The sequence below is a fragment of the Nannospalax galili genome, unplaced genomic scaffold (assembly GCF_000622305.1).
Source record: "Nannospalax galili isolate Female #2095 unplaced genomic scaffold, S.galili_v1.0 scaffold161, whole genome shotgun sequence".
Lineage (NCBI taxonomy): Eukaryota > Metazoa > Chordata > Mammalia > Rodentia > Spalacidae > Nannospalax > Nannospalax galili.
This window is the reverse complement of record NW_008348586.1, coordinates 2,670,842-2,697,659: the sequence shown is the minus strand read 5'-3', so window position 1 is coordinate 2,697,659 and position 26,818 is coordinate 2,670,842. Positions and strand designations below refer to the sequence as shown.

At 44.6% G+C, this 26,818-nt stretch overlaps 1 protein-coding gene across 5 annotated transcripts in view; it reads right to left on the bottom strand.

The window, feature by feature from the left end:
• Window positions 1-7,586: 7,586 nt before the first annotated feature.
• Window positions 7,587-26,818, bottom strand: part of Gbf1 (golgi brefeldin A resistant guanine nucleotide exchange factor 1) — a 155,877-nt gene continuing 136,645 nt past the window's right edge. For 2 of the 5 annotated variants that reach the window (XM_008845636.2, XM_008845637.2), the window contains exons 21-40: window positions 26,501-26,583; window positions 25,031-25,267; window positions 24,074-24,167; window positions 23,571-23,747; window positions 22,908-22,972; window positions 22,697-22,820; window positions 22,447-22,518; window positions 22,202-22,296; window positions 21,803-21,956; window positions 14,308-14,533; window positions 13,688-13,848; window positions 13,340-13,586; window positions 13,022-13,227; window positions 10,874-11,024; window positions 10,637-10,767; window positions 10,356-10,457; window positions 9,800-9,913; window positions 9,486-9,666; window positions 9,043-9,171; window positions 7,587-8,429 (exon numbers count right to left, since the gene is read on the bottom strand). In XM_008845636.2, the coding sequence (XP_008843858.1) occupies window positions 8,149-8,429; window positions 9,043-9,171; window positions 9,486-9,666; window positions 9,800-9,913; window positions 10,356-10,457; window positions 10,637-10,767; window positions 10,874-11,024; window positions 13,022-13,227; window positions 13,340-13,586; window positions 13,688-13,848; window positions 14,308-14,533; window positions 21,803-21,956; window positions 22,202-22,296; window positions 22,447-22,518; window positions 22,697-22,820; window positions 22,908-22,972; window positions 23,571-23,747; window positions 24,074-24,167; window positions 25,031-25,267; window positions 26,501-26,583 (3,030 nt within the window). In that variant the 3' untranslated portion in view covers window positions 7,587-8,148. Of the gene's footprint in view, window positions 8,430-9,042; window positions 9,172-9,485; window positions 9,667-9,799; window positions 9,931-10,355; window positions 10,458-10,636; window positions 10,768-10,873; window positions 11,025-13,021; window positions 13,228-13,339; window positions 13,587-13,687; window positions 13,849-14,307; window positions 14,534-21,802; window positions 21,957-22,201; window positions 22,297-22,446; window positions 22,519-22,696; window positions 22,821-22,907; window positions 22,973-23,570; window positions 23,748-24,073; window positions 24,168-25,030; window positions 25,268-26,500; window positions 26,584-26,818 lie in introns of those variants that run through there. The other 3 variants (XM_008845638.2, XM_008845639.2, XR_003851507.1) reach the window with 2 other exon arrangements.

The window sequence follows — 26,818 nt, the reverse complement described above, 5'->3', positions numbered from 1 at the left end:
GACTTCAAGAGGAGGCTCTCTGGCCCTGAATTTTTTCTCTCAAGTGGCAGGGTCACAACAGCACAGGTTTTCAGGCTGACCTTAGTAGAGAGCTGTGCGCTGGGAAAAAGAAAGGAGATGTTTGCCTGGGAGTCTCTGGCATAATAGAATTGAAAGGCATCCAATAAGGTATGGTGATAAGTACCTACAATCCCAGCTCTCAAGAGACTGAGACAGAAGGAAGACAAGTTTGAAGCCACTCTGGGCTACCCTGTCTCAACACACAGGCACACAGAGTGTTTAAATTCTAATACTTTAAACCTCCTCCAGAGTAGAAAATGGCCTCTTGGTTTGGGGTATTGCCCAGTGGTGTGTTTTCCATGTGTGTGAGGTCCTGGGTTTTTTGGATTTTTTTTTTTTTTTTAAAGACAGAATCTCCCAGTAGCAATAGCTGGCCTGGAACTCACTATGTAGACCAGGCTGGTCTCAAACTCACAGAGATCCGCCTACCTCTGCCTCCCGAGTGCTGGGATCAAAGGTGTGTGCCATCACACCTGCCGAGGTCCTGGGTTTTAATCCCGGAAACACTACCACCATTTTTTTAAAAAAGCCACCTTAGCTGTTGTGGTGGGGCATGCCTTTAAGTCCCAGCACTTGGGAGGCAGAAGCAGGAGGACCTCTGTGAGTTCGATCCTGGTCTACATAGTGAGTTCCAGGCTGGCCAGAGTTACATAGTGAGACACTACCCTGAAAATGGTCTCTTTTGTACTACCCAGCTTTCTTCACTTGAACATGTCTTTCTCTCCCCTTTTTTTCTTAAATGTGTGGGAATGCATGTATGCAAGTGTACTATGTGCAGGCAATACCCTCCAGAGGACAGAAGAGGGTGTCAGATCCCCTGGAACTGGAGTTATGATGGTTATTAGCTGGCATGTGGGTGTTTGGGAGTTGAACTCAGGTCCTCTGGAAGAAAAGCAAGTTTTTTTTTTGTTGTTTATTTTGTTTTGTTTTGGCCTTTTTGAGATAGGGTCTCTTTGTTGTCCCAGCTGGCCTGGAACTCACTATGTAGACCATGCTGACCTTGAACTCACAGACATCCACCTGCCTCTACCTCCCAAGTGCTAGAATTAAAGGTGTGTGCCACCATGCCCCACATGAAAAGCAAGCATTCTTAACCACTGAGCCATCTCTCCAGGAGTTCACCTAGCACAGACTCCATGCCTTGATCTCCTGGAGAGTTTCTCTTGAGGAGTAAGGAATCCTCATTCCTGGATTCCTCATTCCTCAGGCTGTTTCAGGGCTCTCCTTCTACTGCCCCTGATCTTTAGGACACAAATACAGACTGGCACTCTCACTAAGAGGGACTATTTGTTCCAATTCTTCCTCCATCCTAGACTAAATGCTAGGGAAAGGAAATGCTTCCAATTTTGGAATTTTTTTAAAGTTCTAGAATATTTGCATAGACTAGAGGTTGAGCTTCACTAATCTGAAAATCTGAACTACTCCATACTCTGAAACTCAGTTTCAGATTAGGAGTGTTCATCCTGTATTAGTTTTACATTACTGATGAAGTTAAGGCTCAGAGAGGCTTAGCACAACCCAATACATAGTTAGAAAGGGAAATGGACCCAAGGTCTAAACTCAGTCTCCTGACTCTAAGATAAAGCTCTTTTCCCAGAATTTGTATAAAACAAAGCATACCTTATTTTATTTTTTATTAAAAAAATTTTTTTTTTGAGACAGGCTCTCCCTGTAGCCCCAGCTGACCTGGAACTCACTATGTAGACCAGGCTGGCCTTAGACTCACAGAGATCTGCCTGCCTCTGCCTCCTGAGCTCAGTGCTAGGATTAAAGGCATGCACCACCACACTCAGGGAGTGTTTTCTTTTTCATGGTCAAGGATCCAGTTGACTTTTTTGGTATCTGCTGTTTTCACATCTTCCTCAATATTAAGAGGGAATAAGTGATGAGACAGCTTCTTACTGGAGTCCTGTTTAAGTCCCCTGATTGAAACATGAGGGCATTTCCCACTTAAAACTCTCCACCTTCACTGCCCCCAGGCCAGGCCCTTGTGGAGTACATGGCTGGGTCAGAGGGGCATGAAATGCTCCCTGATATCCTTGTTCTCTTCATCACTGTCCACCACTGTGGGCCATTTATCACACAGCCTGCCTGCCATGCCAAGAACTGCCACCACCATTGCTCTGGTACCCCAGCCACTCTGCCATCATCTTGGTCTCACTAGTTATTTCCTTTCTTACCCACCAAGTCTTGAGTTCAGAATTTTGAGATCAATATAAAAGCACCTAAGGTCAGGAAAATATTCCATGTGATAAGGTTCCTCACAAGGTCCAGCACACTCACTCAGCTGCTTAGGAGCTGGTGTGCCCTGATCCCCGAGGTCAGCTGCCCAGGGCACACTTTATATTCTTCCATCTTGAGCCCCTGAAATCAGATTCTCAGTTCTCTTTTTTGGGGGAGATTAAAACAAGGTCCCACCATGTAGCCCTGGATAACCTGGAACTTGCTCTGTAGACTAGGCTGACCACAAACTTGTAGGAATCTTCCTGCCCCTGCCTTCCTCCCATGTGCTGTGATTATAGGCAAGTGCCACCATTTGCAGCAGATTCTTGCCTCTTAAATGGCCTAAGCTTTGGTATCTTCAATTTCATGAACCTGTGCTGGTTGCCACTGATTATAGTCATCCTTTCCACGTGCCCATGACACACCACCACTGCCAGCTGACATTGGCATGATTAAAGTCTCCACAGCATCTCTAAAAGCACCTCTAGGGACTGACCTGTTTTAATTCAAATTCTGAGTTGTGATTTATCTGAGGATTGAAAATAAACCCCTAAGGCCTGGCATAGTGGTGCATGCCTTTAATCCCAGCACTTGGGAGGCAGAGGTAGGCTGTGAGTTTGAGGCCGGCCTGGTCTACATAGTAAGTTCCAGACCAGTTGGGGCTACATAGTGAGACTGTCTCAATTTAAAAAAAAAAAAAAAGAAAGAAAAAGAAAAAAAAAGAAAACCCTTAAAAGATTCAATTATTTTTATTTATTTATATGTGTGTGAGAGAGAATGCCATATGTGTGTAGGTCCCCTCAAAGGCAAGAAGGCATCAGATCCCTTTGACATGGCAATTATGAGCCTGTTGTGGGTACTGGGAACGGAACTCAAGTCCTTTGGAAGAGCAGCAAGTGCTCTTAAATGCTAAGCCATCTCTTAGAGCCCCTAAACCCCTTATTATAGTTTTTTTTTTTTTTTCCTTTTGAAACAAGGTCTCCTTGTAGCCCAAGCTGGTCTGGAACCCACTTTGTAGACCGGTCTGGCCTTGAACTCACAAAGACCTGCCTGCCTCTGCCTTCCAAGTGCTGGGATAAAAGGCCTGTGCCACCTTTCCCAGCTAGAAGTTTTAAGGTGTATAAAGTGTGGAGAGACTAGTGCAATGAATCTTCATGCATCTGTAATAATTTCTCCAGCAATTCCCAGTGCATGTTAGCCTGGAGATATCACCTATCTCTAAATAGCTAGAGTTGCTATAATCTCATCTCCCTGGATGTAAGATGATTCTTTGTTGTTTGTTCTGATTTTAACTTTTTAAAAAATGTATTATTTTTATTTTATGTGTATGCCATGTATTGCCTGCATGTAGGTAAGTGCACCTGTAGGCTGTTGGATCCCCTGGGACTGGCATTATAGACAGTTGTTAGCTGCCATGTGGGTGCTGGGATTCAAACCCAGGTCTTCTGCAAGAACAGCCAGTGTTCTTAACTGCTGAGCCATCTCTCCAGTCCCTGTTCTACAGATTTTCATCCAAGGATCATCTCTGCTCCTACATCCAGTCCTAGCACAATGCCTGGCCCACAGAAGATTCACACCATTTGTTTGCCAATAAATAGCAAAGATCTACTCTAGAAAACAATATCCCTGCTTGCTGATGAAAACCAATTAGACTTCAGTTGGAAATAAGGACTGTTGAGAAAAATTAAGTAGGCAGGAAAATAGTGTCCAGAGCCTGCCAGCCTTCCTTCCTTCCTTCCTTCCTTCCTTCCTTCCTTTTTTTTGGCCTTTATGAGACAGGGTCTCCCTATAGCCCCAGCTGGCCTGGAACTCACTATGTAGACCAGGGTGGCCTTGAACTCACAGAGATCCAGCTGCCTCTGCCTCCTGAGTGCTGGGATCAAAGGTGTGTGCCACCATGCCTGCAGGGTTTTCTTTTTAAAGTATTTTAATTATTTTTATTTTATGTGTATGCATGTATTGCCTACATATAAGTGCACCTGTGTAGTGCAATGCCTGCAGAGGACAGAAGAGGCTGTTGGATCCCCTGGAACTGGAGTTCAGACAGTTGTTAGCTGCCATGTGGGTGCTGGGATTTGAACCTGGGTCTTCTGCAAGAACAGCCAGTGTTCTTAACCACTGAGTCATCTCTCCAGCTCCATATTTTATTCATTATTTTTTATTTTATGTTATGAGCGTATTGCCTGCATGTAGGTAAGTGCACCCGTGTCGTGCAATGCTCATGGAGGACAGAAGAGGCTGTTGGATCCCCTGGGACTGGAGTTACAGACAGTTGTTAGCTGCCATGTGGGTGCTGGGATTCAAACCCAGGTTCTCTGCAAGAACAGCCAGTGTTCTTAACTACTGAGCCATCTCTCCAGCCCAACAGCCTGCTTTCTTATACAAGCCTGGACCACCTGCCAGGGGTATCACCACCTACAATGGGATGCACCCTCCCATATCACTCAACAATCTAGAAAATGCCCCCACAATCATTGACCCACAGGCCAATCTGTTAGAGGAATTACCCCAACTGAGGTTCCCTCTTCCCAGGTGTGTCAGGTTGATGACTGAAGCGATCCAGGATGTCTTTGCAGTCTACGTGGACATTTATTGACATGATTCCTGTGTGTATCAGCTGCTCTCTTTATAACAGAATGGGACTTCTGGCCAAATATTTTTTTTTAAAGATTTATTTTTATTTTATGTATTTGTGTGTGCCTGTGAGTGTATATGTGGACCATGTGTGTTCCTGGAGTGAGTGGAGGCCAGAAGAGGGTAGCTGACAGATTCCCTAGAGCTAGAGTTATACATGGTTATGAGCAGCCTGATGTGGGTGCTGGGAACTGAACTCAAGTACTTTGTAAGAGCAGCAAGTGCTCTTAACTGCTGAACCATCCAGCAGCTGTCCTCTTAAAAAGGTTTATTTTAAATTATTTGTCGGTGTTGCAGGTTTGTGCACATAAGTATGTATAGAGGCTAGAAGGTGTCTAATCCCCTAGAGCTGTACCCCACCAAACTCCTCTATAAGAGCAGTGTGAACTCTTAACTGCTGAGTCATCTCTCAAGTCCCCTGATGTTTTTCTCTGCTTCCCAGCAGAGAAGCTAGCTGCTTCTTTAGTTTGTAAGACTTGAGGGACATATAGTTTTCATATTCTTTTCTTCATAGAATGGAGTACTGGAACTCTGTCCTCCAGGTTGGATATGACCAAAGCTACCTTGAAATCAGAACAGCTGTAATCACCCTCAGAGAAAACTTAGATCAGGCTTATTAACATAGTGTGTGTGTGGGAGGGAGTCATGAAACCCTCACCTGAGATTCTAGCCACCACTCCCACATGCACATAATTCTGCCCCAGCTGCCCATGGTCTTGGAGGGCACTATGTATGTAAGGAGGCAGAAGGTTGACAGGGGGTGGAACTCCAGTGATACAGCTTTCATGAATCATCATCCATGCAGGTGGGGCTCTTTGGTGACACAGGTGCCTGAGTCATTTCTTCTTCTGTAAGTAATCCCTTATGCATGCTCCTGTAAGTCACCACAATAAACTCGTTGGTTCACCAAGCTGAACTTGGAATAATTTTTGGTCTGTTGGTTATTAGGTATTTTAAAAAATTATTATTAGTTTTAGGTCTTTTTTGAGATAGGGTCTCCCTGTAGCCCCAGCTGTCCTGGAACTCACAAGGTGGACCAGGCTGACCTTGAACTCAGAGAGCTGCCTGCCTCTGTGGGATTAAAGGTGTGTGCCACCACACCCTGCAAAAATTTTATTGTTTTTATGTATATAAGTCTACTGCCTGCATGTATGTTTAAATGCATCCATGGTGTGTAATGCCAGTGCTCTTATCTGCTGAGCCATTTTTCTAGCCCTGAATAGGTGTTTCTTTACATCCTTCTGGGAAAACACAACAGATGGCCTTCAGATTCAACACTCTTTCTCCCACAGGGAAACATAAGGCAGATTGTGGGCTCAGATGGGAGAAGACACTGGAGCTGAGGGGGCCTAAGTGTCCAGCTGGCTGTAGATGTAGGCTTATCTATACTCACCCATTGAACACTTTACCTCTTCTAATTTTCTCATGGGCAGGATTGGGCAAGTCTTCTGATCAGTGTAGAAACTAGGCAATGGTCTGTAACCTGGGCAAGAAGGAAGGGAAGAGAAACTAGGAGGTTTCATGAGCTAATATTTGCTCAACAGGTGGCTCCCATTTCTCAGGTGCCTCTTCTCTACACCTGAGTTCAGTATGTTTAGAATCCCTAACTCCTGGCAACATGGAAGTGTTGAACAAAGTGTAGGTGCTGAAGAGCTGTACAGCCATCTGGTGCTCAGTGCCAAGAGGGAATGCCCCCAATGCTACATGAGCAAGGACAATTAGCTGTTCACACCATAAGTCCCCGCATACTCCTCTGTCCCAAAGGAGGGGCAAGGCATCACTGTGTAGGAAGCCAAGATGATCTAAGATGATCTCACTTAGGAAGGCGTAACACAGCATTCTGGTTTTGGTTTTACTGGAGATGGAACTCTGGCAGCCATGCAGGGTAGGTAAACACTGCCACTGAGACACACAACCATCCTCCCTAAATCCCAGCCCTGTGCCTTGGCTCTGGATGACCACAGTGCCTGTCACACGTACAGCCCTGCCTCCTTAACCTGATGCAAAGGCTGGAGATGGAACCCAGGCAACCATGCAGGCTAGGTAAACACTGCCACTGAGACACACAACCATCCCCTAAATCCCAGCCCTGTGCCTTGGCTCTGGATGACCACAGTGCCCGTTGCATGTACAATCCTGCCTCCTCACCCTGATGCAAAGGTTAAGAAGGGGTCCTCCAATCACACTGAAGTTACTGGGGGAGGTGGAGGCTGTTGGGGCAGGGAATAATTGTCCTACTGCAGTCTGGGGTCAGAGTGAATGCCTGTGCGCAGAAACACATGATTGTAACTGTGGGCAACCTACCCCTCCACCTCTCCAGCCCCATGGGCTCCTTGTACTCTTGTACCATAAGGTCCATCTGAAGGAAGGCTGAGAAACTCTAACAGCTCTGATTTACCTGCCCTCTGACCCTGGCCAGGCTTTCTCAAGGTGTCCCTCTTCGAGTAGTTATGGAACTACGCAAGCTTTTGACACACCTTTGCTCATGGCAGTAGGGGCAGGGAGCCTCTGGCTGGTGGCTGGAGACCAGGAGGGTCAGGTCTCACTGGTGGTAGGGTCAACCTCATTTTACCCATTTATCCAAGGTCCACAAAAACCTTGGACAGGATATTCCAATAGCATGGTGCCCTGACACACAAATTCAAAAAGGAAATCAGAGGGATAGGAAATGTGTTGGTACTAAGACATTTATTACATCATAAAAAGTCCACTGTTGTCATTTTCTCCATATCTACATGCTTCTGTGGGCAGTCTCCCCATCCAGTTCTACCTGTCCACTCTCCACAGTGCCAAGCAACTCTCCAAACTGACCAACTATTTAATAAAGAAGACTAGGAGAAGGTGGCCCAGGACTGTTGGGACTAGGATGGGAGAGAGGAACAAAGTGCAGAGTAGTTGCGTTTGGCTCCTAATGCCTGACCTGGCAGGAGGGGCACGTGGCTGCACTGCAGGGTTGGCTCCATGCCTCCCCAGGGCTGCCAGGCTGGAGGCAGAGGCTACAGGTATGAGCTGAGTGTGCTCTCAGGCTGGACCCTCAGGAATGGACAGTAGAGGAGAAGGTCCTGTAGTCAGAAGTGGGTCCCAGCAGAGACTACAAAAGTTCTTTTTCCCATCTAAGTGGTAGCAACAGTAGATCGCTTTAGGCCTGAAGATTTTTGTGGCCCCTGAGATGGCAGAGGGGCCTAGGATAACCTCATGGGAAGTAATCGTCCTGATCATTGAGGACCAGCTTTAGTTGACTTCGGAGGTGGGTATGGGGTCTGTAGGGCGTGGTGTAGCCAGGAGAGGCACTGGAGAAGTGGCTTCGATGAGAGCAGGGTTGAGGATGATGGGCAGAGTCATGGGTGGCACACCCACCTGCAGTGGAGAGGTCAAGGGCTGTAGGATTAGTGGGGGCTGGGAGAGTGAGGGAGGCCCCTCTGGGGTAGGACTCAGTCTGTTGGGGCTAGAGACCACTGGTGATCCAGGGGAACTGCTGCTGGTGGCTTGAGGACTCTCAGGCTTCTCTGAGTCTGTAAGGAGAACGAGGTAGCTGTAGTTGGATTTTCTGGTTAGCACAAGACAACTCTCAGGCTCCCTAGTGGGTTTACCAAACCTTTGTTCCTCCCAGTTCTCTTCTAGGCTAAAGTGTTGGGCGCCTCCTCTCTAAACTGTTAAGCTACCTGGGATCTACCCTCTACCTCCTCCACTGTTCCCTTAATCAGGTTAATTTTTGTCTGGTTTTTATTAGCATCCCTAAAAGGCAGCTTTTTTTGTTGTTTGTTTTGAGATAGGGTCTCACCATGTAGCCTTGGCTGGCCTGGAACTCACTATATGTAGACCACACTGACCTTGGACTTAGATTCACATGTCTCTGCCTTTAGAGTGCTAGGATTAAAGGTGTGTGCTACCATGCCTGGCTAAGGGCAGTCTTTGCATGTTCATTCCAGATACTTGACCCAGACCTCTCCTCCAAGCCAAAAAAGTCTCATCTTAGCAAGTTTGGTCCTGCCATTTCCCATAAGAAGAACAGGCAGACAGGATTCTCAGGTTGCCTCCTTCCTGGGGATTTCAGCCCAAGCTTAGCAACAAACTATACTGGGCCTCCTCTGCTTCTTCCAAACAGGCCAGCTCTGAAGAACTCACCACAGGACCCCAGTTCTGAGAGTATCTCTGGGGGAGGCGCATGGCCAGGCATCCTGGGGTCACCAGCAGCCGGAGTAAGGTGGGTGGAGGCCAGAGGTTTTTGGCTGTGTGGTTCCATGGGCATGGGGTCTAGGGTAGAGAATCCAGATGGCAACTCTTAGTGCTTTCTTTCCAATAGGCTCCTGGTTACCCACCAGGCTACCCCCCACCCCCCACACCTCCTTCCCCTAACACAGAGTCTCATGTAGCCCAGGCTGGCCTCACATTCACTATGTAGTTGAGAATGGCCTAACTCTGATTCTCTGGCCTTGGCCTCAAAAGTATTGGGATTCCAGGTGTGTACCACCATGCCTGGTGGCAACCCACTACTCTTTCAATCCCCCAGTGGACAGAGAAAATTCAGCTTTGAGGACTCCTCGGAAAGGCTGGCCCAGGCCCTGTACCCTGGATGACAGTCTGCTTGAAAAGTTCGTCCCGTAAGTGTGGTAGAAAGCAATCGATGCGCTCCCAGGTAATCTCCCAGAGGGCAGAGGCGCCACCTCCTCGTGCATCTGCACTATGGAAAATCTCTGCTGTGTCCATCACCAGGAGCATGTTCTTCAAAGATTCAGGGATGGCTTCTGACTGCAGGGAACAGTAGGACCATTAGAATAGCAAAGAGGCAAATTGGAGGGAGCTGCCAAGGGGCAAAACAGCAAGTCTTCCCAGCAGGTGGAGAGGAAAGGGTAAGTGGGAACTGAGCCAAGGCAGAACTTACCAGTAAATCACTAGAACCTGCATGCATGTACTTGTCCATGAAGTCCAGGATGGTGAGCCAGAGGGCAGCAAAGGTGGAGAGTGATAGCAGTGGAGACAGGTGCTGTAAGAAGACCTAGGGCCCGCCAGCCCCTTTCAGCTCAGGTTAGTGTAGGAACCTTCACAACCTTCTCCAGAACTGGGAGAAGCCTGCTCATCTTGCATGAGTCTCAGATCAGAGACTGCTCTGAAATCCAGAGTCCTCCCAAGTCCCCAGATAGTTTCCACAACTGGGGATCCTGAGCACCCACACTGCATCTCTAGGACGTATAAGAAGCCCTAACTGTTCTCCTTGGGAAAAGGTAGAGATGGGGTGAGCAGGTTGATGTAGGATACTAAGTGGTACCCTTTTTCTTTTTTTTGAGTCAGGGTCTTACTATGTAGCACTGGTTGCCCTGTAACTCACTATATAGACAAGACTGGCCTTGAACTCACAGAGATATATTTGCTTTTGTCTCTCAAGTGAGGGGATTAAAGGTGTAAGGTGTGTACTACCACACCTGGTGAGTGAGGAGTACCTTTGAGAGCAGTGTGGAAGCCCTCATCCGAGTCTCCTCCATCCCACCCACATCGGCAGGGCTGATGTTCTCTAAGAGCTTGGTCAGTAGAGGAAACAGCACCTGGTGAGTAAATATCAATGTCATTCTAGTAGAGTCACTTGGGCAAACTGGGGCTGGGCAGAGAGGCCCAGAATAGCAGAGGAGGACTGATGCAGAAAGAGGACAGGGGCTCTTCAGGCTGCCTGGCTCTCTCTGCCTTAGGATTTGAAGTTTATCTTAAGACCAGTAAGAAGGCCTACCTTGTTAAAACAGGACTCCCATTCCAGGGCATCTAGCTTTTGTAAGTCATGTACTAATAGTGCTCGCTGCAGATAGGTCAGGGCCTGCATCCGCACCTGGCGCCGGGCGTCACAGCACAGGCAGGCGATACCTGAGAGTGAGAGCAGGGTCAGGATCCTCCAGGCATTTGGTCCTGGTGCTCTCCAAGTTTCAGTGTCACTTGTGTCCTCCTACCTTGTGTCCTTCCCCAGGTTTACCTTGTAGTAAAGGGCACCAGCAGTGAGCCCAGAGGGTACGGGAATCAGCATCAATTTTCAGACCACCTGTCTCCAAATGGCGTTGCTCCTCTGCCCATGAACTGTAGATAGAGGCTGCCCGAGTGTGTAGCGTGTGCATCAGGTCTAGCAACTAGGATCAGAAGAGGGGTCAGGATGTGAATGGGGTTGGTCTGTTGGGTGCCATCCCCCCTTCCCCACCACTGTCCCTGACTGAGTCTTCAAGTTACTTTTAGCACAAAGCTATACCACACTCCAACCCCACTACTTCCTTTTCTTCATCTTGAGCTTCTAGCTCTAGTCCTGGCAGTGTTTCTCAAAGTCAAGAAGTCAAGAGTTACTGGGTATAGAGAAGACTTTAGAAAATGTGTGGGCAAGCAAAGCATGATGGCGCACACCTCTGATCCCAGCACTCAGGAGACAGAGCTAGGCGGATCTCTGCGAGATGAGGCCATCCTGGTGTACACAGTGAGTTCCAGGCCAGCTGGGGCTACAGGAAAACTTTGTCTCAAAAAGATTAAAAACAAAAACAAAAAACCATAAAAAGAAAATATGTGGGCAAAGATCTAAAAGCATGGGATTGTAGTGAGAAAGGTACTTTAATTGTCATACCTTCTGTGGACACACAGTGTCACTTTATTAATCTCATTAAAAAAAATTTTTTTTTAAACAGTCTCACTATATATATAGCCCTGCTGGCTGGCCTGAAACTTGCTATGCAGGCTAAGCTGGCCTCTAACTCACAGAGATTCCCCTGTCTCTGCCTCCCAAGTGCTGGGATTAAAGGCCTGCACCACCACATCTGGCTCATTAAAAGTTTTGAAAAATATTTCACACTTGAGGAGATCAGAGGACAGCTTCTGGGAGTTGATTCTCTCCTTCCACTGAATGGGTCCTGGGGTCACACTCAGGTTGTTAGCCTTTGCACCAAGAGCCTCTAACTCACTGAGCCATCTCCTGAGCCATGTCAACTGCCGTTGTTTTTTTCCTTGAGATAGTGTCTCACTATGCAGGCCTGGCTGGGCCTGGAACTCACTATGTAGACCAGGCTGGCCTTGATCTCACAGAGATCCACCTGCATCTGCCTCCCGAGTGCTAGGATTAAAGGCATGAACCACTATATCTGGTTTTCACTGCCCTTGTTAATCTCACTTTAAAATCAAAGCAAACTGTGAGTTCAAGGCCAGCCTGGTCTACATAGTGAGACTATGTCTCACCAAAACAAAACAAAACAAAACAAAACAAAACAAAACAAAACAAAATAAAACAAAACACCCAAAATTCCCCAAACAAAGCAAACTTAGGGTTGCTAAGATGGTTTAACAGGTAAAGGCGCTTGCCATGTAATCCTGGCAACCTAAGTTTGATCCTGGAACCCATGTAAAGGTAGAAGGAGAGAACCAGTTCCACAAAGCTGTCCTCTGACCTTCATAAGCATGCCATGGAACATGTGCCTGCACAGAAATACATAAACACAATAATAGATAAAATTAAAAAACAAAAAACCAAGGCAAACCTCATGCTCAGAGGCCTACATGGGCAATAGTGTCTGGCCAGATTTAATACTTAACATTTCTTTTCATCATTTTTCCACAGCTGTTCTCCTGAAGACAACTGTTTCTCCATTTACCTGATCATACAGAGCCAGCCCATCATTTTATATGCCTGGAATAAACATGAACATGTATAGAAGGACAGAAGATACTAGGGGTTCAGTTGCCTCTAAGAGTGAGGGGAACTTAGTGGCTGGGTACAGGAATGGAATGGATACTCCATTTTACCAGTTTAGCCTTTTATATCTTCTGAACTTTGTACCATGTACATATATTACCTATTAAACAAATGAAGAAGTCTTTATATCTTTTTTTCAGTATTAGGAATTGAACCCAGTGCCTTCCACACACTAGACAAGAACTATACCATGGAGATAAATCCCCAGCCCAATAATCCTAATTTAAAACTCAACTTAAGCAAGCAAAGACTTACAGGTGATTTTGGATAAGAGAGTGGAGGTGGTGGCTGAAGGCCTGGGTAGAACACATTGGACATTTCTGAGCTCTGGCTTTCCCTGGTCCCACCCAGGTTCCCAGTCTCAGGTGCAGGAGAGGAAGTAAAGGGTGCCATACTTACGTCCTGACTGACCTGTAAAGACACCGTATGGTAGCTGGCAGGCACGCCTTCATCCTCGTCTTCATCACTATGTCCACCCCGAGCAGCATGTTGGCTAGAGGCTCGGGGCCTCCGAAGCATTGAACCCTCCTTGGATTTCTTCTTGAAGCGGTTCCCTTTGCTGTCATATTTGTGACTCTTGCCACGTTTATCTTGGGACTTGCACCCTGAGCAGAGCCAGACTCACATTACTTTCATAGCCTTAGGGCAAAGATGCCATGTCTTTTATCCCTCCCCACTTGCCTCACTCCCCAATTGTCCCTTCAACAGGTAACTTACCACCATTCAGACTGGCCTCTACAAAGATGCGGAGAGTCTTGACACAGAGTTCAAAGTTGTCAGGGGTGATGTGGGCAGCATCACGAACAATGAAGGATAGTGATTCCACACACTTAAGCAAGGACTTAGTGTCATGTGGCCCCAGGTCCAGGCCCACCGTGAGGCTATACTGATTAACCAGGGGTGAAGGGCCTGGCCTGCTGGGCCCTGCTCCTGGCTTGGAGTTATCAATGTCATCCTTCCCCACCTGCAAAAAACACAGGGTACAAGCTGGGAACCCTGCTCCAAGCTAGATCTCTTCTCTGAGGACTAAGAATCTTTCTGACAGGCCCAGGATGGAAGACTCACCACTAACCAACCACTGTTGACCATGTCAGCATCTGTGGCTGATCGGTGTATCTTGCCAGGCCTACCATGGTCAGTGTAGACTTCTGAGTCAGAAGTGTACCCTCGGTCCAGGCTGACATCATTTTGATGGTAGGATGGGAGTTCACTGTCTGACTGGGCTCCTAAGTCAGGCAGAGAACAGGGAATAGTAAGAGCAGAGATGAGACAATGAAACAAGAGACAATTTAAGACTCAGAAGAATGGTGCGGAGGCCTGGCATCCTGTTTCCCTAGCCTTACTCTCAGCCATGTCACCAAAGGACTGAGGACTGGGCAGCTTCTCTCTTGACCAAATAGGGCAGCAAGTTATTTTGGGCTTCTGATAGCATCTAGTAGCAGCTGTTGGTTGAAAGGCAGTTGTGGTAGGGATATAGCTTTTATGAAAATGTAGGAAACCTGGCCTTCTGCATTGTCTATTTGCCTTCATGTTATTTAGCAGGCACAGAAGCTCTGGAAACAGATGGCAGAAACCAGGCGTGTTTAATCTGCTGAATGTAATAACCTGTGTTTTGTTTCCCTGGAGCAGTTCTTAGGTCATAACTGTTTATCTGCCAGTGAGCAACTTCCTGCGAAAGGGCATACCAGCATCAGGAGCATCAGCTCTGGCTGTGGCCTGTAGAGCATCTGGAGGCTTCACGCCTGAACCAATGCACTCCAGCAACGTGAAGAGGGTGGCCCAGTCATCACCTGAGTGGATGTTGGCTGCGTTGGTCTTGAGGAGTTCATGGAGCCCATATGCAACCTGGTGGCTGACTCTGGACAGTACGCTGGGCTTCATCAGTAACAAGATGCGCAAGGAGAGCAAGACCTGGGGTAGGATGGAGTAGGAAGTGGGACATAGGTACAGTTTCCTGACTAATCTTCCCTATCAGCTTTTTAGGCTAGTGAGGAGAATTTGGCTAGGATTCAACTGTTAGTCTAGTTTTCTTCTTTTTTAAAAATTTTGTGTTTTTGAGACAGGTACTCCCTATAGCCCCAGGGAGCCTGGAACTCACCATATAGACCAGGCTGGCCTCAATCTCACAGAGCTTCACCTACCTCTACCTCCTGAGTGCTGGGATTATAGGCATGTGCCACTACATGCACAGGTCTTCTTTTCTTTTAATGTACTCATGGCTTTGCACATGCTAGGCAAGCACTTTATGGCTAAACTACATCCTTGGCTCCTCTTCATTTTTTTTGGGGGGGGGGTGGGTTTGAGATAGGCCCTCCCTGTAGCCCCAGCTGGCCTGGAACTTGATATGTAGACCAGGCTGAATTCAAACTCACAGAGATCGGCCTGCCTCTGTGTCCCAAGTGCTGGGTGGGATTAAAGGTATGTGCCACCATGCCTGGCTCTCTTCATTTTTTATACTGAAATTTTAATTAAATGTGCATATATAGTTGTAACAACACACAAAGAGATTCCTTAGATACATTGCCCAGTTTATCCCAATGGCAACATTATGCAAAATGTTGCCATCGGGATAAACTAGAATGTATAATAATGCAACAAGGATACTGACTTTAATATAACCCACTGGTTTTCTTAGGATTTCTTTAATTTTACTTGAATTAATATATGTATGTATGTGTGTATCAAATTTTACACAATTTAAAAAAAATTTTATTATTTTCATTTTATGTGTATGAGTGTTTTGTGTGCATGTATGTAAGTACACTACATGTATGCAAAGCCCATGGAGGCCAGATGAGGGTGCTGGATCCTCTGGAACTGGAGTTACAGATGGTTGTTAAGCTTCTGTGGGTCTTTGTTTTGTTTTTTTTTTGGCCTTTTTAAAATTATATATATATTTTCATTTTTTAAAAGAAGCATTCATTACAGCTTTAACATACTCAATAACAGTTTACAGTTTGAGACAGGGTACCCTTGTAGCCCTAGCTGTCCTGGAACTCATGATGTAGACCAGGCTGGCCTCAAACCTCACAAAGATCCCTGCCTCTGCCTCCCAAGTGCTGGGATTAAAGGCGTGTGCCACCACCCCGGGGTTAAGCTTCTGTGTTGGTGCTAGAAATTGAACCCAGGTCCTCTGGAAAAACAGCAAGTGTTCTTAACTGCTGAGCCATCTCTCTAGCCCCAAGTTTTATACAATTTTAACACCTGTGAAGAGCTGTCTTATCCTCAAGTCAAGATGCTGAATAGTTCCTACAGCACAGGATCCCTCATAGTGTCCCTTTATAGCCCTTTTCCCTATTTTTTCCTGTCCCTTTCCTAAACCCTAGCAATCTGTATGCAACTTCTAAAATTTTATGAGTTCAAATATGTTATATAAATGGAATTATGCAGTATGTAACCTGAGATTGGCCTCTTCCTAAGTCTAATTTCCTGTCGATCTAGTCACATCTTTATACAGTCTGTGGCTTTAAATTGCTGTGTAGTACTCCATGGTGTGTGTGTTTACAAAAGTTTATTCACTCGTTGCAAGTCATTTAGGCTGATTCCAGCTTTTAGTTACAATAAAGAAAGCTTCTGTAAACATTTATGTACATTGTTTTTTTTTTTTTGGTCTTTTTGAGACAGGGTCTCTCTGTAGCCCTAGTTGGCCTGGATTCGCTATGGAGACCAGGCTGGCCTCGAACTCACAGAGATCCTCCTGCCTCTGCCTCCCAAGTGCTGGGATTAAAGGAGTGTACCACCACACCTGGCTTATGTACATATTTTTATGATAAAAGAAGCTTTCATTTTTCTGGGATAAATGCCAAGAGTGCATTTGCTGGATTATATGGTAATCGCATGTTCAGTTTTTTTTTTTTTTTTTTAAGCTGAAAATAGAGTAGCTGTATTATTTATTTCCATCAGAAATGTATGAATAGTCCGGCATGATTATGCCTTTAGTCCCAAGCTCTTGGGAGGCAGAGGTAGGCAGATCTCTCTGTGAGTTCAAGGACAGCCTGGTCTCCATATTGAATCCAGGCCAGCTGTGGCTACAGGGAGACTCTGTCTCAAAGACAAAAAAAAAAAAAAAAAACACAAAAAAAACCCCCAAAAAAAAAAAAAAAAAACACAAAAAAAACCCCCAAAAAAAAAAAAAAAAAACACAAAAAAAACCCCCAAAAAAAAAAAAAAAAAAGTTAAAAATAACCGTTTTTTTTTTTTTTTTTTAGATGGTCTTCCTGTAGCCCCAGCTGGCCTGGAATTCAGAAACTCACTATGTCACTGTGTAGACCAGCCTCTGCCTCCCAAGTGCTGGGATTAAAGGCATGTGCCACCACGCCCAGCCTGGTATTGTCATTTTCAGTGTCAGCTATTTTGGTAAATATACAGTGATGCTGGGCGTGGTAGTGCACGCCTTTAATCCTAGCACTCGGGAGGCAGAGGCAGGCAGATCTCTGTGAGTTCAAGGCCAGCCTGGTCTACATAGTGAGTTCCAGGACAGCTGGGGCTACAGTGAGACCCTGTCTCAAAAAGGCCAAAAAAAAAAAAAAATCTTTAGTTCTAGATCCTAAGATTTTCTCCTGTGTTTAAAGGTTTTATATTTATGCATTTAAATCTCTCATTTATTTACTTTTACCATAAATTTTGAGGTTTAAGTCAAATTTTTTATTTTCTTTTTTTCCTTTGCTCTTGAGACAGGGTCTTTCTGTAGTCCCACCTGGCCTGGAATTTACTATGTAGACCAGGCTGGCCTTGAACTCACAGAGATTCACCTGCCTCTACCTATCAAGAGCTGGGACTAAAGTTGTGTGCCGCCATGCCCAGCTTATTTATTTATTTTTTTCATTTGAGAGATTGAAATAGAAGATGGCCAGCTTAGGCTATGTAATGAGATCCTGTCTCAAAAACTAAACTATATTCCTTTTCAATCTGTATCCCCTTTATCTTCATTTGTTTTATTGCTCTAGCTAACATTTCATATTCTATACTGAACAGGAGTAGAGAAAGAAAACATACTTGTCTTGTTTTAATGGGAATTCTTTGAGCTTTTCTCCATTTAGCCTAATGTTGGCTGTGGGCTTGTTGTATATATTGCCTCTATTATGTTGAGATATGTCTCCTGTATTCCTAGATTCTACATGACTTTTATCATGAATGGATGGTAGATTTTGTCAAAGGCCTTTTCTATATCAAATGAGATGATAATATGGTTTCTGTCCTTGAATCTGTTTATATGGTAGATTACAGTTACTGATTTATGTATGTTGAACCATTCCTGCATTTCTCGAACAAAGACAATGTGATCATGGTAGATAAGCTTTTTGATGTGTTTTTGCATTCAGTTGAGTATTTTATTGAGAATTTTTGCACCTATATAGAATAAGAGGCTGTAGACTGCTTATCCCTGAATAGGACACCTGTATCAAACTTCTGTCTCTCAAGGCTCAGGGATCATTGTGGAAGAGGGGGCAGAAAGATTGTAAGAGCTGGAGGAGGTGGATGACCACAAGGAAACAGTTTTCCAGACAGCTGGTCAGTTACTCATATGAACCCACAGCCAATGATGACAGAATGCACAAATTCCATGGAAGTTCAAGCCAGATAATCCCAGCATAGATGTGGGGAAGTGGGTAAGAGACTTCAATCTTATCTAAGGAACTATTAGTATTGGATGGCTTCTGGGAAGGGGAGATTCAGTCTTGTTTAAGAGTGAGATTCTTGGTAATCTGACCAGGCTCTGGTGAATGAACCAACACCTAAGGGCATTTGGGAACATAAACCTGACTATATGGATTTTATTTATTTATTTATTTATTTATTTATTTATTTTATTATTTATTTATTTAAATTTTTACTTATTTTTATTATGTGGATGAATGTCTCCCCTGCATGTATGTAAGTGCACAGTGTGTATGCAAACCTATGGAGGCCAGAAGAGGGTGTCTGATCCCCTGGAACTGGAGTTACAGATGGTTGTTAGCCACCATGTGGGTGCTGGGAACTGAACCTGGGTCCTCTATAAGAGCAGCCAGTGCTCTTAACTAATGGGCCATCTCTCCAACCCCCTCTGTAGATTTTTATACACACATACACACACACACACACACACACACACACATTAGAGTATAGGAAATTTGGTGGGGTTTAGTAAGTGGGGGGGTACAGATATGGAAGGGGATCTAAAAATGATCAAAATAGATTGTATGAAATTCACAAAAATTTTATTTAAAAAAAGGAAAAATAAGAAAAAAAACCCCATAAACCAAACTTAAACAACAACAATGAACTATCAGTTGAACGTATTTGTGTGAATCTACTTCTGGATTATTTATCTGTTCCACTGATCTACTTGTCTATCTCTTCATCAATACTACATAATCTTGACTACCATGAAGCTTAGCATGATATAGAATAGCAAAGTATGGTGATGCACAATGGTAATCCCAGTTGAGGGAGGCTGAGGCAGGAAGATTGTGAGGCCACCCTGAACTACATGCTATGTCATACTAGTAAGACCAGGGCTACATAGTGAAGCCCTGTTTCAGCACCACCATGATCACCACTACTACCACCAACAACATAAACTAACCAACCAATCAACAAACAAAAAGTCCAGGCCAGTGAAATGGCTAAGTAGGTAAAGGCTCTTGCTGTCAAGCCTGATGATCTGAATTTGAAAGTCAAGATTTACATGGTGGAAGGAGACTTGTTCTCTGACCTCCATAGAAGCACCTGTGGCACATAAACACACATACCCACCCAGCCACATACACTCACAAATAAATAAAAAAATTTAAAAAATAACACCACCACCAAAACCAGGTAGGATTATTCCTCCCATTTATTCTTTGCCAAAATGTTTGGCTATTCTAGGGCCTATGCCTTTCCATCTGAATTTTAGAATAAGCTTGTCTATCCCTACACAAATCTTGTCTGGGATATTTAGAGGAGCTGTATTATATTTATAGACTGATTTGGGGAGGGAGAATTGACATCTTTATTATGTTGAGTCTTCTAATCTGTGGTATGGCCTCTTGATTTATTTAGGTCTTTGGTTTCTTTAAATAACATTTTGTAACTTTTTGCTGTTGAGCCAGGTCCTCACTATGTAAGCCCTGGCTGGCCTCAAACTGTCAGAGATCTGTTTGCCTCTGCCTTTCAAGTGCTGAGATTAAAGATGTGCTCTACCATACCTGGCTGCGTTTTGTAATTTTTAGCATACAAATGCTATTTATGCTTTGTAAGATGTGCATCTAAGTATTTTACTTTAGTTGAAGTACTTGTAAGTGGTATTCCATTTGTATTGTTGTTGTGAGACAGTGACTTATATAACCTAGGCTTCCCTTGAATTATTATGGAGCTGAGGCTGGTCTTGAACTCCTGATCCTCCTCTGCCTCTACTTCCGCAAGTGCTGCTAATAAAAATACGTGCTGCTAAGTCCTGCCTTTTCTTTTTTTTGAGACAAGGACTCAACTCTGTAGCTCTGGCTATCCTGGAACTCACAATATGCCTTGAACTCCTAGTAATCTGTCTGTCTCCATCTCTTGAATGTTGGGATCACAGATATGAGTCACCATGTCTAGCTACTCAGTATGGAATTGCATTATTTCATTTTATTTTTTTAATATTTTATTTTTATTTTATGTGTATGAGTGTATTGCCTGCATGTATGTGAGTGCACCCATGTTGTGCAATACCGCAGAGGTCAGAAGAGGGCTTCGGATTCCCCTGGAACTGACGTTAAGGACGGTTCGCAGCCGCCATGTGGGTGCTGGGAATCGAACCCGGGTCCTCTGCAAGACCAGTCAAGTGCTCTTAACCACTGAGCCATCTCTCCAGCCCCTCATTTTATTATTTTTAAAAAATATTTACTTTTTTCTTTTCTTTTTAAAAATTTTATGTGTATGTGTGTATGTATGCAAGTGTATCCATGTTGGCCTGACGGGGACAGAAGAAGGCATCAGATCCCCAGGAACTGGAGTTACAGATGGTTGTTAACCACCATGTGGGTGCTGGGATTCAAACCTGGGCCTTCTGCAAGAACAGCCAGTGCTCTTAAAAACTGAGCCATCTCTCCAGCCCCCATTTTATTATTTTTTAAAGATTTATTTACACACGTATATGTCTGTGTGTATATATTAGCATGTGTATATGGGTGCTCTCAGGGGCCAGAGGGTATTGGATCCCCTGGGGTTGGAGTTATAGGTGGTTGTGAGCTGCCTGATACAGATGCTGGGCACCAAACTTGGGTCTTCTGTAAGAGTAATACATACTCAATCATTAAACCACCTCTCCAGACCCCTGGAATTGCATTATTTTTTCTTTTTTTTTTCTTTTTGCTTTTTTTGAGACAGGGTCTCCCTGTAGCCCCAGCTGGCCTGTATTCACTATGGAGACCGGGCTGGCCTCAAACTCACAGAGATTCGCCTGCTTCTGCCTCCCGAGTGCTGGGATTAAAGGCGTGAGCCACCATGCCTGGCGTATTCTTATTTCTGCTTCCCTATATTCATACTTGCCATGTGGAAACTGTTGTGATTAATTTTTGTGTATTGATTATAAATCTTGTGGTATGTTGAACCTAATTATTATTATTATTGTTATTATTATTATTTGTTTTTGAGACTGGGTCTCCCTGTAGACCCATCTGGGCTGGAATTTGCTATGTAGACCAGGCAGTCATGGATCTCACACCGATCTGTCTGCTTCTGCCTCTTGAGTGCTAGGATTAAAGATATATGCCACCATGTCTGGCTGACTGTAATTATTGTTCTTTGATGGTTGCTTTTTATACTTGAGCCATGAGATCTTATCCTTAAGAGTTCTAAATGTAAGAACAAGAAACCACTACAGAATGATACCCTGTTCAGAAAAGCACACACACACACACACACACACACACACACACACACACAGGAAGAAACAGGAAACCAGATATAAGATAAAGGACTAGGACTGCTACAAGACTGCTGCAGTCCAACCTTATAAAGCAGACTTCAAGGAGCCTACATGTGTGCTACTAGCTTCATGTCTAAGGTTGTTTCAAGCTCACCCTCAATGCCACCTGTTAGACTGTACCAGCCCTGAGGTTAGTCATGCTATAGGACATTAAATGCACTCTTGACCTTAGGCCATACACATAACTCATACTGTGGCCTCAGCCCCTTGCATACTTGCCTACCCTCCTGGATATACTTGCTTACCTGACCACTGATCTCTTCCCTTCGGAGCAGCCGAATGGCTAAACGTAGCAATCCTACCACTGCCCGCTCTACAAGGAAGCAGAAATCTTGTGCCTGAACACATAGGTGGTATAGATGATCTCGAACAGTCTGCCATACACAGCCTACACGGTCCCTACAGAGATCATAGGGATGAAGACAGTCTTAGTTGGAGAAGTCATTGGGTAATAAGACTCCTAAAGCTTTCATGGCTCACTGGTATTATACCCTTATCTGTCAGGTACAATGAGCTCTGCTCAACTGTTCATAGTTTCATGTGTTTCTTGCCCCCAGAGGCTATTCAGAAAGAAGGCTTCCATCCTTTTAGCGTAAGTTCAGATAGGGTCTGCCTAAAGTCTGACTTCATTTTCCTTCTCCTACCTGTTCTCCAATACAATCCTGAGCAGCATCTCCAGACAGAAAGCAGCATCTTCTTCATCATATGTTTCTTCATCTGGTGTCACTGAGACCAGAGCCTGGAGGGCAATAGCAGCAGGAGAGTAGGAATGGAGGGGAAGGTAGCTACTGGTTCTGTCCCAACAGAAGCTGAGGCATAGACCACTACCCCTGTTGACCCTCAGACCCAACTGGCTTTCCCTTTTCTCTTTTCCATCTTCAGCTTATACCTTCATGAGCTCCTGCAGTGACTCCAACTGGAGGAACTTGCTTTCTGTGATCATTTTTTCTGGGTCACATTGCTAGAGGGGACACAAGAGAGATGGCTAAGGGGAAGAGAATGTTTTCAAGAGCCAGTGAAAGAGGGCAGAATTGTCCTAGTCACAAGCTCTGAATGATTCTATTCTTTAGTTCATAGAGCCACATCTTTCTAGAAGGGAGGGGTCTAGGATTTCTCAAGAGGGATGAACAGGCAGTTACCTTGATGCAGTCCAAAGCCACTTTCTTGGCCTCTTGGTTCTCAGTAGATGGGCCCCGCATACTAGACTGCTCAGGACCACTCAGTGTTAGCCAGCTCACGAAACTAAGTACTGTTGACTCTCCTCTGAAGGAAAAGGATACATGTCCTGGCAAGCTCCAACACTCTGACTGCCTACTCTCCCAAGGCCCACAGTTTCTGGTCTGCCCTTACCGATTTGATGGTGTCTCCTCCCGTTGTAGAGAGATCTTGCCATTGGGATCTACAAAATCTTCTATCTGGAAAAAGTAGGTCAAGAATAATTAAATTTATTTCTAGATGGGCCTGGTGGCATATGCCTGTAATCTCAGCACTGAGGAGGCTGAGGCAGGATTTACATAGGAAGTTTAAAGCCAGCCTAGGAAACCCTGTCTCAACAACAACAACAACAACAACAACAACAACAATAAAGTCTTTTTGTATATCTTTTGCATTTCATGCATTTCCTGGTCCAAGCAAAATTTCTGGATTTCTTCCTGTAGACTAATCTTACATTATTGTGCCCCTTCCAAGAGGGGACTGATAATGGCTTTTACCAGTCTTCCTTTACAGCTTCTCTCTGAGATCTCTAGTATTACATTTGAGATGTTCCTGGCACCTTTGGCAGGATGCTTTGGCAAATATCAAGTCTAGTGTTATTCAAAAACCAATTCTATACATAGCACAAAATGCTGGCTCTTGTCTTGTTAATGTTGAATACTCTATCAAGAATTACCTCCACCAGGCAGAGGCAGGTGAATCTCTGTGAGACTGAGGCCAGCCTGGTCTACACAGTGAATTTCAGGCCAGCTGGGGCTACAGGAGACCCTGTCTCAAGAAGACTGAAGAAAGAATTACCTCCACCATAGCCTTGGGTAATAGTTGGGCTCGGAAGAGCTGCAGCATAGCCTCCATGATATTCTTCCAGCCCTCCCGAAGGATGTCACCATGACGATGGGCCAAATGGAAGACTGTTTTGGCAGCAATGTGGGCTTTAGGGTTGCTTCCAAATACACTGGGTAGGTTCTCAATAGACTGGAAAAAAGGATGAAAGAAGCTTAAGGCTTGATTAATATCTGGAAAGGAGACTCTTTCAGGTTTCTGCCTAGCATTCCCTGAGAATCCTCCTGCTAGCTTTGCTCCAAATCCCCCATAATACTGATGGGAAACGTTAACCTGGTTAAGGTCTTTCCTATTGCATCTCCTCCCCATCCCATTACATTAAGTGACACTATTCAGAGTATGCAAGATAAAAATAGCCTAAACTTTGGTGTAGTCAAGGGGGTAGATGTAGACATGATGGCTCCATGGCTGAGGGGCTCACCTTTGGAACTCCAAGCACAGTTCCTACTCCAACTCACCTCACTGCTGAGAGCTGTGAATTTGCACAGAGAGATGATGAGATTGTCAAACACATCGCTGAGGCCATAGTGGGCGGAGATCATGGCACACTTCCTGTAATGTCACCCCCGTCACAGAAAGAGAGTCACTGGAATGCCAAGCATCCCTTTCAAGCCCCTAAGGCTTCCATTGGTTCTTTCCCAATGGGTCCCAGAAAGAAACTTTAACCCTCTGTTTTTTTCTGGTCTTTTTAAGACAGGGTCTCCCTATAGCCCCAGTTGGCCTAGAAATCACTATATAGACCAGGCTGGCCTTGAACTCACAGAGATCTGCCTGCCTCTGCCACCTGAGTGCTGGGATTAAAGGCGTGCACCACCACGCCCAGACCAACCCTGTTTGTTTTTAAATTTTTAAAAAAATTTACTTATTGCTGGGGCGTAGTGGCACATGCCTTTATTCCCAGCACTCAGAGGAGGCAGAAGCAGGCAGATCTCTGTGAGTTCAAGGCCAGTCTGGTCTACACAGTGAGTTCCAGGACAGCTGGGGCTACAGGGAGACCCTGTCTCAAAAAGACCAAAAAAAAAAAAAAAAAAAAAATTGCTTGTTTTTATTTTATGTGTGAGTGCTTTGCCTGCATGTATGTAAGTGTACCACATGTATGCAGTTCCTATGGAGATCAGAAGAGGGTGTCAGATCCCCTGGAACTGGAGTTATTAACACAACATTGTTAGCTGCCATGTGGATTCTGGGAACCAAACCTGGATCCTCCTCAAGAACAACCAGTGTTCTTAACTGCTGAGCTATCTCTCCAGTCCCCTTAACCCAGTTTAAGACTGAGATTTCCCAAGGTTCAGTATCCCTCCAGAAAACCAGAAGAAATTCCCTTCTAAGAAAGTAAGAGCAAGAGTCAAAGAAGCATGGAAGCAAGTATGTTGATGTAGAGAGGTGGAAGGATGTGAAGACATAGACCAGGTTACCTGAAACCTGAGATGGCTTTCTGGATGATGGTCTCCTCAAGGCTTTTGTCAAAGACATAAGAGAGAGCAGCAATAGTGGGGCCCCAGGTCATAGTGAAGAGGTCAAGATCATAGCTGCCAGGAGGCACACGAAGGAATATGCCCTCAGGGGTAGCCCCTCGATGAAGCAGCACATTCCACATGTAGTTCTCACGAACCAAGCCTGTCTGTTCTTCAGGCATCACAATTTCCTCATTCCTGTCAGAAGGTAAGGGAAGAATAAGGTACATTACTGTGAACATGACTGGTTCCAAACTAGGAAAAGGGGCTTCACCTATACAGACATCTATCAATATGAAGCCATCAAAACTGCAGTTAAGCAATCTGTTTCCTACCCATTGATGGGGCCAGGGAGAAAGAAAGAATTCATAATCTCTAAGTCCTCTCTTTACTTGTAGAGTCTCCAGATCTGTACTAAGATCTCATATTCCTTCTGGGTAGAGAGGGTAAACAATTCTACCTTTTCTGATTTCTAATAAAAAACTAAGCCGAGCGAGGTGACACAGGCCTATAATACAGCACTTGGTAGGCTAAGGCAAAGAGGATCAAGAATTCAAGGTCAGACTCAGCTACATAGTGAGTTTGAGTCCAGCCTGGGCTATGTGAGACTCTATCTCAAAATAATAATAATATTAACAACAACAACAACAACAACAACAGAACTATCTCTGACTTAAGTCTTACCCTCTACCGGCTGTCTTATTATTATTATTTTTTAACCAATTAGAGAATGCATCTTGTAAGCTCTACAGGAAAATCAGCAGCTTTTTATTTTTTGAAATTCATTAACTCATTTATTGAATGAATAGTATATTCAAGAATACCAATAAAAGGAAGCTAATACTACAAAATAGAATTTTAAAAATAAAGCCAATGTAACAAGAACAAAACATACAAAAAACAGCTGCTTTAAGTTCAGGAAATAGGGTCATGATACCTAAGAGAAATGGTCTGGCCTGGGGATGTAGCTTAGTGATAAAGCACATGTTTAGTTTCTGCTCTGGTTTCAATTCCCAGCAACACACAGACACACAGATACACACACACAGGAGGGTCAGTTCGTTTGGACCTAAGCTTGGAATACTACATTCCCAATATTGTTCAGGTTTTTCTAAAGAAATGAGCTGGGCATGGAGGTGTACACCTTTAATCCCAGCACTTGGAAGGCAGAGGCAAAGCGGATCTCTATGAGATCAAGGCCAGCCTGGTCTACATAGTGAGTTCCAGGCCAGCTGGGGCTACAGGAAGATCCTGGCTCAAAAAGACAAAAAAGCAAAACAACAATTAAAAAAAGTTGGTAGAGAGAAGGCTGTTCATCTAAGTTTCAAGGCTAAATCCAGGACAGATGAATCACTGCAGTCTAAAAACTAGAAAAAGAAGCAATGTGTTTCTTATAATAGAGATGCTGCATTATTCTCCATATATACTCACTTGATGGCATGGTACATGTCTTCCAAGATGTCTTGCTCAAAATCCTTGCCTCCATTCACACCTTTTAGGTTTTTTCGAAACTCCTACAGGTAAGTCAATAAGTTTTTCCTGTGTCAATGCTGTATCCTACCCAAGAAACTCTTTGAGTCTGTGATGAATAGGACTTTGGAAACAATTAAGTGAAAGAACCCAACTCTCCAATCCAGTTCCTCTTTTGAATTAGTAAGCTCTCCCGGATTCCCTTGACAGAACCCTGTTCCCCATGGACACTGGAAATCTGTCTTTCTGGCAACTTCCAAAGTTGTGCTGGAGCTTCTC